General features: G+C 47.9%; 1 protein-coding gene across 1 annotated transcript in view; it reads right to left on the minus strand.

Annotated features, from left to right (window-relative positions):
- The window catches only part of Lmod1 (leiomodin 1), a 45,016-nt gene extending 36,718 nt beyond the window's left edge, over nucleotides 1-8,298 (minus strand). The window contains exon 1 of the mRNA XM_057770970.1: nucleotides 7,902-8,298. Within this exon, the coding sequence (XP_057626953.1) occupies nucleotides 7,902-8,162 (261 nt within the window). The 5' untranslated portion in view covers nucleotides 8,163-8,298. The remainder of the gene's footprint in view (nucleotides 1-7,901) is intronic.
- Between the last annotated feature and the right edge of the window lie 7,801 nt (nucleotides 8,299-16,099).

A 16,099-nucleotide genomic window follows, 5' to 3' on the forward strand; every position in this document is an offset into this window, starting at 1 on the left:
TAAGAGACGAACCAAACTCCTCTGCTTCCCTAAAAGGCCTTGCACTATCCGGACCTTGCCTCCTCGGGGCCTTCTTCATCTCTCCCAGCTATGCTCCAGTTAGCCTAGCCTGAGCTTCCTCTGACACAATAAACTGTTTCCACCACAAGGCCTTTACATGGCTCTCCTCCTGGAAGCCGCTTCTCCAGGCATTCCCATTGCTGACTTTGTCCCAGACGCTAAACAAACGTCATGTTTCTTGTGCTGAAGACCCCGTTGAGCCTGTTGGAAATGGGCCCCTACAACGGTTGATCATATATACTCTTTCCTTAAACAGATTCACACTTTTTAAAATCATATATAAGATACAAGTTACACATGTGTATGTTTATGTGGCATATATACATGCACATGTACCCACAGACATATATACATTGTGCTGATTAGGTTTTTTTTTTTTTTTTGTCAACTTGACATACAAGCTAAGTTTATCTAGGAAGGGGAACTACAATTAAAAAAATATCTTCATCAGACTGGTCTGTAGGCAAGTCTATCAAGGTCATTTTCTTGATCAATGACTGATATGAAAGGGCCAGCACACTGTAGGTAGTGCCATTCCTGGGCAGGTTGTATAAATATGCAGGCTGACCGGCCATGGAAAGCGACAAGTATGCGGTATTCTTCCACAGTCTCTTCTTTAGCTCCTGCCGCCAGGTTCCTGCCCTCTGACTTCTCATCTTGGCTTCCTTCGATGATTGACTGTGATCCGGACATGCAAATTAAACCCTTTCCTCCCCAAGTTGCTTTCTGTCATGGCCTTTATTATAGCAACAGAAAGCAAAGTATAATGTCTGTGTTGACCATAAGAATAAATACAATCTCTGTGGCAACAAGGACAGTCCCTATGTTATCCACTCTGTTCTAGCATTTAGGAAATGCCCAGTATAGTAGATATAGTAGCAGCTCAATGAACAGCTGAGGAATCACTGATTTAGGAGAGTCCTCCTTGTCCCTATAAGCATAAAGCATGAGTCATGAATACTGTGTGGAAACAGAGTAGAGGCTGGGTGTATGTCAGAGCCTAGGCTTAAAACGTGTGAGGCTCTGGGTACTACACATCCTTAGCACTAAAGAGAAGGGGGTGAGGGAGAAGAAAGCCTAAGTAGCAGGGAGGGGAATGAGTGGGCTGAGTTGGAGCAAAGGGAAGAAGCAACTGCTCATGAGACTTCAGTACCAGATTTCCAACCCAGCACACTTCTTGGAGTCCTTGGTAGACTATTGAGCCTTACTACCCAGGACCAGGCACTTCAGCTTCCGTGGGACAGATGCTCTGGCAGGTACAGGAACTGGTCCAGATCATGGATAGCCAATCAGCAGAGCAGGATGGGAATGCAGATCTGCTTGGACCCTGACGAGACGATCCAAGCACTAGACTCCACACATTGAGCATGCACAGTGTTGCCTGAAGCCCTGAGCTAAGGACAGTGCACCTCTTGGCACTGGAGGCGGGCATCCTGCTGGTCCTGCCACCTGACCTGGGAGTCAGGGCTGATGAGCTAGTGGAGCCTAGGGATCCTGAACAGGGAAGAAGTGAGGGGAGGAGCGGGAGAGCCTGTGAAGCAGGAGGCCTTTCTATTCCTAGCTGTTTGTACACAGTGTCCTGACGACCTGGCCTGGCCTCTGCAGTGGACCCCAGAGATAGCTGAAGCCCAAACTCCCAAAGCAGCCCTGGCTTTAGATCATGCTGGGATAGAACAAGGCTAATGAGGAGGAGAATTCTTATGTCTGAAATGTCCCTCAACCCTCTCTTTTCTGCCATTTGCCAAAACCAGTAAATCAGCATGGGGTGGAGGAGTAAAATAAAGGTAGTTCCGAGAAATCCGGTGATGAGCCAGGCGGCAAGCAACAAATCACCCTGGCCTCCTTCCTTCATTGGTCCTTGCTTTCCTCTCTCCTCTCCACCCCTCTTGTCATTACCTCACTCCTATGGACAGAACTTTTTTAACCTCGTGAGAATTTTTTTAATGTTGTTTTGGCGTCTGTACAGGTACAAAGGCTGATGAATTGAGACTGAAGAAAGCTTCTCTCCTGAGGAAATAAACTCTGAATACCTTATCCTGTTGAATGCTCCAATAGCCCTTCGAGGCTGATTTTATCATTCCTACTCGACAGGTAACAGAGCTGAAGAGGCTAAGCCAATGAGATGGTGGTAGTGATGCCCTCGGTACCAGCACACGCTAAATAAATTAATGCCCTCCCTTTCTGGCCCAAGGTACTCAGCTTCACTAGGGCTGTAAGGGGAAGAAGCAGAACACAAATCTGGATTGGGCTGAGTGCAGGTACCTGTGGTTTGCTATCTCATGCCTGGACCTGCTGCTGAGAAGCCCCAAACAAGGACTTACACCCTAGATGTAAGTCACCTTTTTCTGCTGGCTATGACCAGTGTGGTTCAGTAAACACAAAACAGCTTATCTGGACCTTACTCTATGGATCGGGATAATTCTGTTTATCCAACTTGACAATCACATGATTTTCAGCTTCTTCTTCCCTTCACCCCTATGCTGTGGCTATTTTTGCTTTGAATGCACACACACACACACACACACGTGCGCACGCGCACACACTCACACACACATACACACACACATACACACACACACACACACTCACATACATGTTGCAAATCTCTCTTAGTCCCGATCATTCAAGGCTTGCCTCCTCTGGGTCAGCCGTGGACATGCTGTTTCTGTAAGTCATAGTCTCTTGGAGGAGGGAGAGAGGCTGGTGGAGGGGGGGACAGATAGGCTACATGAAAGCTTTGTCTTCCTCGTTCATCCAGTCCTGGGGACCATGAAGTCCCTGAAACCCTGATGCTTCCAACTGTCCATGCTGGTGACAACCTCCCTTGATCAGCATCTCTCAGCCAGACTTTGAAACCATCCTCATCTTTCTCTCATAACTTCATAGTGAAATTCCATTTCATAATTGCAAGTCCTCCTCATTCCTGTCCATCTGGCTTGCCCCCTCTTACGTTTCCTGTCTAGCTAAGGTCTCAAATTCTCAGACCTGCTGTCCCAAGAAGGGACAAAGGTCAGAGGCCATGATGCAGGGGGGTCCAGCTCTGGTGCCTTGCTTGCACTATATTCTTTTTAAATATATAATCTATTCTTATTTTATGTTCATTGGTGTTTGTCTGCATGCATGTCTGTGTGAGGCTGCCAAGAGCCCTGGAACTGAAATTACAGACAGTTGTGAGCTGCTATGTGGGTGATGGGAATTGAACCTGGATCCTCTGGAAAAGCTGCCAGTGCTTTTAACCTCTGAGTCACCTCTCCAGCCCGACAAAATTCTTTAAATATTACATATTCAGTGCATGAACAAAAGACTTAAAAACAACAAGTTAAAACAGACACCTGTAGGTCTCACCACCTAGCTGAAGACAGCCAGCTGCTTTCCCAAACTACAGATGGAGGTGGCTAATAATTTTGTCTAGCTTTTTCTAGGTTTGTGCATGTGCCTACCTGGGTCACCAGGCCCCCATCACCTCTTCTGCCCTCTCTACTCAGGCCTCCAGGGCTATTTTGAGTGTGTACTAGTTGGGGTTAATCTCCTTAATCGTTGAGCCGTGCTGCCTCGTGTACTCCCAACGAGCCCAGCTATCTGCAAAGGGCATTCTGAGGGTTGGTGCCATGGTCTCTGGCCTTCCCATTCATGAGGGGAGCCCAGTGGGATGGAGCTGAAACAAGGCTGGAGGAAGGGGCTGTGGAGGCTAAGTGGCAGCAGGAGGTTCCCGGCCAGCAGTGGGTTCTCAAGAGTCTCAAGTTGGCCTCTGGGGAAAACCTAAAAGAGCTTTCTCCGCCCCCTGGCTCAGCTGCCCTGGCCCCTGACCCCACTTTCATGCAGGTGCTAATCCTGGGTCCCTGTCACCCTAGAGGGAAGGACAAGAGGAGCAGGCTGAGGGGTCGTTCCCCTCCCATCTGGGAAGGGAAGAATAAGAGGTGACCTGTTGGGATCTGGTCCCTGAAACATGAGACAAGGACCGCTTCACTCCACTGCTGGCTTCTGCACTGGCTGGGGCTCTGTCTTCCACCTGGGCTAAGGGAGAACTCCCAGAGGACCAGGGAGAAGACTGGCTGCCAGATCCACTCCATTTACAGGCAGGGCAGGAGCCCGCCTCTAGCCTTCCCTGAATCCCCTGCTAACTAAAATTTATTTCATAAGCAGCTGGGGATCTTAGGATCTATGTGGAGGCCTTATGTAAGTATCCGCCTCCTGAATCATATATGCTGGTGAGGGAAACGGCCAAGAAAAGTAAAATAAATAAATAAAACTAAAAAAAGAGGGGCAGGGGTATACAGCTCCATAGCAGGGCACACACTTACTATGCTCAAGGCCCTGGGTTTGGTCTCCATCACCATGGGGAAACTGAGTCAGCAGGAGGAAAAGTACTTGCCATGCAAACCTGAAAACATGAGTTCCAGCCTTTGGAACCTGTGGAAGTAGAGAGTGGCTCCTGCAAGCTGTCCTGTGACCTCCACACGCACACACGACACACACGAGCACCCCTTCCTAAGGAGAGAAACTTATGACCCTGGCGCGCTTGATCAAGGTGCCCAGCTTTGCCTAAGAATCTGGGATGACTGCCTGGAGGTGGTGACCTGGAAGAGGTAAGGGAGGAATATGCACGAAAACTATGCTAGCCAACCCAAAACCTCCGTGAACTATTCCAGCCCAGTGAGGAAGACGTAGCCTCGGTCCCTTACCTGGTCTAGACCCCAGCTTGCCAGTCACAGTATGAATCTTACTTTCCCTCCCAGGAAAAGAGGAATGGGCCTGCTTATTTCTCTTAGTTTCTTTTAAATGTTTTCTCTGTATGGAAAGTTTCAAACGAAAGTGGAGAACAACGTAATAAACACTCATGTGGGTCCAGCATCCAGCTGCAACAGGAACAACTCCAGACCGGCACTGTCTCACCCACACTCCCATCCCTGTCATTTTAAGGCGAATTCCCCAATTCAATCAATTTTCCCAAGAATAGTTTATTATGTATGTCTAAAACATAAACATTATTTTAAAAGAATGTCCATGTAGCACACACCTTTAATCCCAGCACTCGGGTGGCAGAGACAGGCAGATCTCTGTGAGTTGAAGGCCAGCCTGGTCTACAGGGCAAGTTCCAGGACAGGCCCCAAAGCTACAGAAAAACCCTGTTTTGAAAAACAAAAACAAAACAAAACAAAAACATAATACCACCATCCCATTGCCAGGATTTAACTAAAGTGTCTTAATGCCAACCAGTACCTCATGGACAGTTGGTCTGATAGTTAAAGGTACTCCTCAGATGGCGGGGGGGCCAGCTTTCAGGCAGACTGTCACGGCCACCGTTCCTCTAGCAACACACAAGTACATAGATCCTGAGCATCTCTCCGGGGCTCTCGCAAGCAGCTGCTGTATGACCCTAATGGAACTCAGCTGGCACAGTGCTTATCTACCAGACACCAAGATCCCTAGTTCAACTGCAAACCTGGCATGGTGGCACATGTCTGTAATCCCACTGCTTCAGAGGTAGAAGCAGGAGGATCAGAAGTTCGAGGTCACTCTCACTAGCTGTTGAGTTTGACCCAGCCTGAGCTAGCTGAGAACCTGTCATAAAAACAAAGAAGGGCTGTTATTATCTCCCCATTCATACTCTGATATCCCAATGTAACAGGAAAAGGGGAGGAAACACAAAAAGTCAGGCAGGTCACTTACTGTGTCACCTTGGACAAGTATTTAGCCTCATTGAGACTTTTTTTTTTTTATGATGGGGATAAAAATCCTATCTCCTAAGACTGTTAAAGCTTTGAAAGGGAAAGGTGATGGTGTAGCACACCTTTAATCCCAGCACTGGGGAGGCAGAGGCAGGCTGATCTCTGAGTTCAAGGCCAGCCTGGTCTACAGAGTGAGTTCCAAGACAGCCAGGACTACACAGAGAAACCTCTCGACAGAGCAAAAACAAAAACTAACATAAGAGAAGATTGGGGTGGTGGGCATGTAGAAGGTTCTCTGTAGCTCATCTTTCTTCTGCGGGTCCAGTTAACTGGCTAGTTCACTATCAAACCGATTGGCTTATTACCTGCAGGTCTTCAGGAAGAGAAAAAGGCTCAGGCAGCAAAAGCTAGAGCCAGTTCCCCAGCCTGGAGTGGAGTTCACACTCTCCATCTAGACTTGAGCATCCATGCTCTGTGTGCTTGCTCTGGCCACTAATCAAAGAGACAAGTCACTAGATGGAGGGGTGGACAGGGCAGAGGTTTGCTTTGGACTAATTTCACCATTTTCTGAGTTCCTTTACTAAAGTGAATTAGCAATTCCACTGCTGCTGCTTATTGAATGCTACGTGCCAGGTTCTGTGCCAAGCACTTTCCACAACCCTCTTAGTCATCTCAACAGCCCCTGGGGTGGGTACTATTCTCAAGATCTGGGTAAGCTGGGAGGAGTCATAGAGTCAGGACAGTAAGAGCTGCTGGTACTAACACAGGGTTTGTCTGGTACTTAAACTCTAGGCCTTGACTTCACGCTCATTCTTCTGATAACAATGCTAAAGAGGCTACATGTTAGGGTTCAGTCACATTCCCCCAGATTTAGAGACTTCTGACCGTGCTCAGTATACATTTCTAACTCCAGCTGGCCATTGTGCTAACATATGCCCTTTGCCTGCATGAGGAGCAACGAGAGCATTGTAACAGACTACCTCCATAAGGAACAAGGGTCCTAAGGGCAGCATCTCCTCCAAGGGTACACACTGTCTCACCCTCTATTCCTTGACTTGGCTCCATCTGAAGAAGTGCATCCCTGGGCAGGGCCAGGGAACTGGGAGACAGAAGAGAGAGGCAGGGCACAGTATTTACTAAGTGCAGAATGTTGGAGAATCGAAGTCCCAGGAGCACAAGAGTTCCTCGGCTGTTCTTTGGTCTAAACATCTTGCTTTATAATTAAGTAAGGGCTTTGGTTTTAGGGTTGGGTGGATAGTGCAAAGACAGGACGCTTACGTGGCATATGAGAGGCCCTGGGTTTGGTTCCCATGGGTTAAAAACAGTTCTGTTTGACCTCACCCTCCAGAAGCCACTGGAGACAAGGCAGCCATAGGGCCCAGAGCCCAAGGAATGGAAGAGGAGAACAGAGCCAAACTCCAGAGTGACTCTTAGGGTCCAAGAAAGGGCGGGGGTCACAAAAGTGTCAAGACCTTGTCTAAGTTTCTTTTCTCTGTCCTGGGTCACCAGCCCCTCAATGGAGGGTCTATCATTTCCCCCATATCTGTTTTGATATTTATTCATTATTATCAGAGCTATAAAAGAATTAGCCACTTCCCGGCAGGGTAAGAATTCCTGAGTCCCTTGGCTCCCCACACGCTCCTCGTTTCCTGGGAAAGTCTTGAACACGGGCCCAGGGAATGGCAGGCCCAGGGACACTGCTCCTCCTGCACTGTGTCTCCCTGCTTTCCCATCCCTGCTCTCAGGCCTTGGGCCATGTCCTCCAGAGCGTTGGGATCAGCTTGGCCTCCTCTTCTTGGGTGGCTGGAGACTACAAACATCATTCTATCCTTTCTCCTTCCTCACTAGCACAGGATGGAGATGAAGGAAGAAACACGCCGAGACCATGATGGCATCAACTCGACAATGTATCTATCTTTCAAGGACACCTCTCAGCTCCCTTTCCTATTTGATTCCTGAGATGTCCTGTCTCTCCAACACATCCAGCTTCTGCTTACAGAGCAAGTTCAGGGCAGAGCTTCCCACTGCCAGTTTAGTGCATAAGAACCTGTTCTGAAGCATTTCATCCGTTGCCAGTAAGGATTATTCTTCTAGAAAAGAAGGGTTCTGGTCATGGAGTTAGGGCCCCGTCCTCCCTTCCCACCCCATTCTCCTTCAGGGTGTATCACTCACGTCTATAGACATCTCCCTCTGGATGAGCTTCTTGGTCTCCTTTTCACAGAAGTTGAGCATGGCTTCCCGGCTGAACGTGCCAGAGGGCTGTCTGTCCGTTTGATTCCTCTGCCGCAGCCCCACAGGAATGCTCCCATCTGGGTCCACCACATCCAGCTCCTTCTCCAGTTCTTCCATCTCCTCAGGGGAGAGGGTGGACAGCAGGCTGTCGATGTCAGGGTCTTCACTCACCTGCCGCCGATACTTGGCTACCTTGGACATCTTGGCAAAGCGGGCAGCTTCTCTTGCCAAGTCTGTAGGAGTGCTGGTGGTACGCAGAGAAGGGAGAGGGGGTGCTGGTCTGGGTAGAGCTGGGTGGGCTTGGGTGGGAAGGCCCAGCTAGATGAGGACTGCAGCTCGTAGGCCGGCTGTGCCGCCACAGGTGCTCAGAGAACACGGCAGCCTCCCTGCAGCCCAAGGCCAGTGGACCCTGCTTGGTCTAACCAGCAACCAATAAAAGCTGACAGCAGCCCAGCCAGAGAGGAGAAGCCAATCCCCCAAGCCAGGGGGCGGGCCTGCCTCACTGTCAGAGCTGTTTGAAACTTGAGGACATTCCAGGGAATCTTGGAGCGCTGTGTGACCAAATTTAGTTCAGAGCAGTTTAGCCTTTTAAAGACAAGGGGGCCACGCAATGAGGAAAAGATAGAAAAATGCAAAGGCTGGCAGGGGCAGACCAAGCCACTGGAAGCCAGGGGAGCAGGGACGGGGCGATGAGGCTCACCGAGTGGCCAGCCTGAAGCAAGCCTCCGTCAAGAATGGATTTTACTTTTCTGTCACTGGGTGGCCACAGTCACCTTTCTACTGTATTTGGTAATGTTTTGGGGGGACTCCCGGGAGTTTACAATCCCAGAAAAGACACTAACGCAAGATGAGGGACGGTTCTTATAACCAACCCACCTACACAGTTTCCTGTCAAGAACCTGAGGGCTGAGCATCAGTTGCCCTGATGTCCCTTTGCCACTTCTCAAGAGATAAGAGAATGGAAGACACGGTAGAGGGTGAGGGAGTGTAGGGGTGATAGCCTCGCAGTGTATACAAACTGAAAATGTTTTGGTGGTGGGTTTTTTTTTTTCTTTTTCTTTCTTTTTTCTCTTCGAAACAGGGTTTCTCTGTGTAGCCCTGGAACTCACTCTGTATACCAGGCTGGCCTCAAACTCACAGAGACCCACCTGCCTCTGCCTCCCAAATGCTGGGATTAAAGGCGTGCGCCACCACTGCCCAGCTACAGACTGAGAATGTGAGGGCTGTTTGAGGAAGAGGTGGGATCTGCAGGAACAAGGAAACTCTTAGAGAGCTATCAGTTTCCAAGGCCCCAAGGCTCTTGGGAAGAGGGTTCTAACCTTCCTCGGTGCCCTCTTCTGCAGGGCCATCTGCAGACAGCCTTCTCTGGGCACAGTGAGGAGGAGCTGGCAGACACCGCCCACATATAAATCCAGAGCATAATTTAGCATGTCTTAAGGGAAATGCAATTCTGGGCCACTGAGCGGTATGATTGCAACAGGTCTGGCTTTCCACTGCTCATCCATCAAGCTGCCCTGTGTGAGTCTCACAGACATTCGATCTCCTGCCCCCCTCCTTCCTGCCACAAAATCCCTTCTAGAAGACCTGGTGTAACCCATCAGGGTAGATGCTTCGATCTTTCCTGGCATCTCTCCATCCTAAGCCAGAGAGAGGCAGTCACTTGATCAGCATTCGCTGAGTCCAAGGATCATCTAGAACTAAAACCTAGCCGTGGCATTTCATGCCCACTAGTTCAGCCTTAGCTTCAGTCTGAGAGAGGGGCTGGGGCTGCCTGGTGGCGCTGGTAGAAACGAGGCAGGCAAACCGCGAAGGGAGAGTGGAGGAGAGGCTGAGAGAACCCTGGCCGCTGCAGTTCAGTCACATGTCCACCGGATAATAACAGTCGCCAGGCTCTGCTGTGAGAGCAGGTGATGTACTAAAGATGCCAACCGGTGTGAACCTGCCATTGTGGAGCCCACAGCTAGTACCAGTAACTGCCATGGCCAGAGTCTGAGCTGCCCCTCACAGCCACACGTTCTATGCTTGGTCCCTAGCCAGTAGCTCCATTCGGGATGTTCCGATTTTAAGAAGTGAGACGTAGCTGGAGGAAGATGATCGCCAAGGGTAAGCTTTTAAAAGCTCTACCTGGGGCCAGGCTCCTTGCCCACTCTCTGTTTCGTGGCTGTCATGAAGTGAGGAACTGCTGCCACATGCCACATGCTCTCACCGCCACCATGCTTCGCCTCACCACAAGCTCCAGAGCCCAGAAGCCAAGAACTGCAGATTGAAGCTGGGTGCCAAGATCAACACCTCCTTCCTTTAAGTCTTTAGGTCAGGTGCTTTGTCACGTGATGTAAAAGCTGAATGTATGACTGTTATTAAACAAATTATTTCAAAGAAACCATTAAATACTTAAAAGTTTGCAAAATGCCTCGAAATATAAGTGCAGAAGTGGGGCATGGTGGTGCATGCCGTTAATTCCAACACGTGGGAGGCAGAGGCAGGCAGGTCTCTGAGTTCAAGGCCATTCTGGTCTCTGCAGAGTTCCAGGACAGCCAGGGCGACACAGAGAAACCCTGTCTCGAAAAGTGGGAGGGGAATACAACAGAAGAGGTATATAACAATACAGGTAAACAAGAACTTACGCTCTGTAGGCTGACAGACAAACTAGCATTGGCTCCTGGTATTGTCACCACCAACCACATGACCCCGAGTAAATACCCATCTCCTTGAGAGGAGGCTTCTCCCCTTGGGAAGGCAGAGCAGCAGCACCCCCACCCTGCATAAGTCCCCCTTCCCTCACTGTGACGACACACCTGGCAGGAGCACTTGTGGGAGAAGAGCTATTTCTGTTTACTCTGACTCAGTTTCGGAGGGATTTAACCCAGCAGGTGGGGAAGGTATGGGAGCATGCGGGTGGTGGCAGGCTCTCCTCTGAGCTGCATTCACTGTGGTACGTGTGTGCCTCCACCATAAATACATAAATTTAGTCTCGAAAATTTAAGATGTCATATCATTTAATGGAGTTCTTAAAAATTCTATTTCACAATGGTGGTGCATGTGCTTAATCCCAGAACTTGGGAGGCAGAGGCAGGCGGGTCTCTGTGAGTTCGAGACCAGCCTGGTCTGCAAGAGCTAGTTCCAGGACAGACTCCAAAACCACAGAGAAACCCTGTTTGAAAAAAAAAAAAAAACTTATTACAAAGCACAATATTCATGAGCAATTATTTTTTGCCTTCGTCTTTTTTTTTTTTTCGTTTTTTTTTTTTTTTTTGAGACAGGGTTTCTCTGCAGCTTTGGAGCCTATCCAGATCAGGCTGGCCTCAAACCCACAGAGATCTGCCTGCCTCTGCCTCCCAAGTGCTGGGATTAAAGGCATGTGCCACCACCACCCGACTTTGCCTTTTTTTTAAAAAATATTTATTTTATGTATATGAGTATTTTGCCTGTATTATGATTGTGCGCCACACCTGTGCCTGGTGAACTGGAACTGGAACAGACTTGTGAGGCACCTTATGGGTTCTCTGGAAGAGCAGCCAGTGCTTTTCACCTCTGAACCACCGTTACAGCTCTGTCTCTGCACTCTTTTTGTAATGGTGGGACTTGAACCTGGCTCGAGCCTAGGACTTTACATCTACTAGGTAAGCTTTCTATCATATTTCCAGCAGTTTTTAACAAGTTTTTGTGGGGTGAGAAATATTTTTTCTTGTTCCCTTGTTTATTTTTGAGACATGGTCTCACTATGTAGCCTGGAACCCACTCTGTAGACCAGGCTGGCCTCAAAAATCAGAGATCCGCCTGCCTCTGCCTCTGCCTCCTGAATGCTGGGATTATCTTTTTTTTGGGGGGGGGGTTGTTCCTTTGTTTTCCAAGACTCTGTAGCTTTGGAGCCTGTCCTGGAACTAGCTCTTGTAGACCAGGTTGGTCTCGGACCCACAGAGATCTGCCTGCCTCTGCCTCCTGAGTGCTGGGATTAAAGGCAAGCGCCACCACCACCCAGCCAAGTGCTGGGATTATTGGCATGCGCTATCACATCTGATGCACATTATTTACTGATTTATTCTTCTTTTTGTGAGAGGGTCTCACTATGGATCTCTGGCTAGCTAGTAGTTATGTAGAGCAGGCTGGCCTTTGAACTCACAGAGATCCTCCTGCCTCTGCCTCTGAGATGCTGGGATTAAAGGAGAGTGACACCATAACCAACTACCTTTTTTGTATATATAAATCTTTATTTATTTATTATGTATACAGTGTTCTTCCTACATATATGTCTGCACACCAGAAGAGGACACCAGATCTTACTATAGATGACTGTGAGCCACCATGTGGTTGATGAGAATTGAACTCAGTACCTCTGGAAGAGCAGCCAGTGCTCTTAACCTCTGAGTCATCTCTCCAGCCCCTAACTACCTTTTTTTTCTAAAGGTTTTATGTTCAATTGTGTGTATGTGTATACATCTGTGCATGTGTATGTACACATGAATGCAGTGCCCACAGTGGTCAGAGGTGTTGGATCCATTGGATCCAAAGTTATAGGCAGCTGTGAGCTGGGAACTGAACTCAGATCCTTTGCAAGAGCAGCGCAAGTTCTTCACAACTGAGCCATCACTCAAGCCCTCTTTTTACTTCGTATTTTGAAATTGACCTCACAAAGCTACCCAGACTGGCCTTGACTTCACCCCATAGCCCAGACAAGTCCTGAGCTTGTGATCCTTTGGTTTCAGCCTCTTGAGAAGTTGGAGCTTCAATAATACAATACCAGGCCTGTGTTACTATACTTATCTTTGTTCTGGGTTCTTTCCCCTCTAGCCTACCACCTTTTTCTTTTGTTTTCTTTCCTTCAGCAATAACTACCTTCAATAAACATACAGGTATTCCCTCTTGCCCAATTCGCATTCATTCATTCAATAATTTATCTAGATACTACCATACACACACACACACACACACAGTACTTTGTCAGGTATTGTGTAAAGAAAGATGCAAACAACAGGAAGGAGTCACACCATACAACAGGACTTACATAGGAGGTTTATTGGAAAAGGACAGAGAGGGGGCAGAGAGGGAGGCAAAGACTGGTCCCTGGAGACAAGAGTGGCAGAAGAGAGAGAGAGATGGGAGGTGGGCAGGGCCCTTTTATAAGGGAAGTCGCGAATGTGCACAGAAGGTGCTCTTAGTGACTGCAGCTGAGGATGTCGCCTGGCAGGACCCTAAGGGCAGGCCACAACAGATGCCTGAATACTAACGCTTTTGATTTTTCAAATAAGAGTTTCTCTGTGTAGCCCTGGCTGTCCTGGAACTCAGAGGTCTGCCTGCCTCTGCCTCCCAAGTGTTGGGATTAAAGGTGTGCTACTACACCCCACTTCAGAAGATACTTTTCTAGGCAACAGTGAGAATGAAGACTGACTAAAGGGACAGTTAGGGAGAACAAGAGACTTAATGGGAGAGTTGGGCATGGTGGCACACATCTTTAATCCCAGAACATGGAGGGCTGGTAGATCTCTGCAATCCAGGCCAGCAGGGTCCTCATAGCAAGTTCCAGGACAGCCAGGGCTACACAGAGAAACCCTGTCTTTAAAAACAAAACAAAACAAAACAAAAAAAAAAAACAGTGGCAGTGGAGAGATGGCTCAGGTAAGAGCACTGGCCGTTCTTCTAGAGGACCCAGGTTCAATTCCCAGCACCCACACCGTCCTTCTAGAGGACCCAGGTTCAATTCCCAGCACCCACACTGTCCTTCTAGAGGACCCAGGTTCAATTCCCAGCACCCACACCGTCCTTCTAGAGGACCCAGGTTCAATTCCCAGCATCCACATGGCAGTTCCAACTACCTGTAACTTTGGTTTCAAGGACTCTAACACCATCATACAGGCAAAACTTCAATGCACATGAAATAAAAAACAAATCAGTATAAAAAGGCAAAAAAAAAAAAAAAAGAGGTGGGGGGGAGCAAAAGCTCAAGAGAGCCACTGCCTCTGCCTCTCTAGTGCTGGTATAAAAGACATGCACCACCAAGCCGGTCCTTAAGTGGCTCTTGAAGAAGGTGGATAACCCCAAGAAAGTCACATTCTCATGAATACAGAGAGGCAGTATAGTCTGGCAGATAAAGCTGCAGACTCTGGAGTCAAATGACACTGGGCTCAAATCTGAGACGTGTAACCATGTGTAACTTGTTTAACCTCTCTGAGCCTTTGGAAATGGAAAATGTAGGAGCCCAAAGTATTTACCTCTTTCTTTTAGGGGAAAAGAATGAGTACCAACTCACAGTTATGGAGTTCAGTAGATTTCCTTTCTTGTTCATGTGGCACCGAGAACTGAATTCAGGGCTTTGTGTCTGACAGGCAAGGGCCTCACTACTGAGATCTGTCTGCAGCCCATTTCTTCTTCACCAGCATCGTTCATTATTAACAGTTAAAGACACACTTATCCATTTGGTTTGTATGTATGAGTTATGTGCACAGGAGCTCGAGTGCCAAGGTGCTCGCACACGTGTGGAGGTCAGAACTCGCGGAACTCAGTTCTCCCCTTCCACCATGTGGGTTCTGGGGATCAAACTCAGGTTGTCAGACTTGGCAGCAAAATCCTTTACTCTCTTAGCCATCTGGAAGACCCTATTTTGGTTTGCTTGGTTTTCCTAAAATTTTATTACTTTTTTGGCTTTTTTGTTTGTTGTTTGGTTGGTTTTTCGAGTTAGGGTTTCTCTGTATCTTTGAAGCCTGTCCTGGAACTCACTCTGTAGACCAGGCTGGCCTCGAACTCACAGGCCACTTGCCTCTGCCTTTTAAGTGCTGGGATTAAAAGAATGCACCACCACATCTACTCACTTTTAAAATTTTGAGACAAGGTCTTACTATGTTGCTCAGGCTCAGCCTCTCAAATAGCTGGATCTGCATGCCTGTGCCATCAGCATGGCATTAAATATGTTAAATCATGTATGGAAAGTGCAACAGCATCAGACATGCAGGAAGCATTTAACAATACTTGCCATTACATTTCATATAACTGTGTGTGACACACATGTACCTTGTGTCATTTCTTCTGAATTGAAACATTCTCTCTTAGAGGGAGGAGAGAGACTTCTAAGATTCAAGAGGAAAGCCAGAAGCTGTAGAGCAGGCTAAAATCCTGTCAGAGGTCGATGCTAACAGGTGGTTATCTTTGGATCCAAGATAATGTTTTAGGCCCAGAACAAAGGATGGAGAAAGGAATTCTCCCTGTTCCTCCACACTGCTAATTGAGCCATCCAATCTAGTTTATTTTTGTTTCAGTCGGGGATCTACACTTTTGGCTCTCCTGGTTCTTAGGCCTCCATCTTCAGATGGAATTACAATACCAGATTTTCTGGGTCTTCAGTTTGCAGATACAGAGACTGTGGGTCTTCCCAGCCTCTGGAATCACATGTGTCAATTCTGCATCCTGTCTGTCTGCCTTTCTATCTATAAATCATCTACCTATCTATCTACATACCCACCAACTATTAGTTCTGTTTCTCTGCAAGCCTGACCAATGCTGGTGACTGCGTCTATTCAGAAGTCAAATAGCATCCAGAAGAGTGCCCAGTGAGTATGGAATGAAAGCTTGAATAACGTGGACGCTTGAGGACCAGGAAGCAAAGACAGCGCCAAGAAAAAGCTCTCTTAAATGTGAGTTGATGACTTACCTCACCAGGACCTGTGAGGCTCTTGGCACACACACACAGCTTCTGTGGGAAACAAAAGAAAGTAGTCAGGCTAGGCGGTAGGCAAGCCTTTAATCCCAGCACCCGGGAGGCAGAAGCAGGTGAATCTCCCTGAGTTCAAGGTCAGCCTGGTGTAGAAAGTGAGTTCCAGGACAGCCAAGACTACACAGAGAAAACCCTGTCTCAAAACAAAACAAGTATGTGTATATGTATCAGTGAGTATATGCGCAAGTGTTTGTATGAATGTACACATGTGCAGGTGTTGGAGCCTTAGAAGCGGAAGTTACAGGCACATGCAGGATGCTGGGCTTGTTTCATGGGTGCTGGGGATCCAAACAAGAAATTTTGAAGGAATCTTGAGCCATCTCTCCAGTACTGTTTTTTTTTTTATCTAAATTCACATACTAAAGTACCCCGTCTCATATTTCATTAAAATGTTAACATGTTGTGTGTATACTTGAGTACCATGACAACGCGGCAG

The sequence above is a fragment of the Chionomys nivalis genome, chromosome 5 (genome assembly GCF_950005125.1).
Source record: "Chionomys nivalis chromosome 5, mChiNiv1.1, whole genome shotgun sequence".
Classification (NCBI taxonomy): Eukaryota; Metazoa; Chordata; class Mammalia; order Rodentia; family Cricetidae; genus Chionomys; species Chionomys nivalis.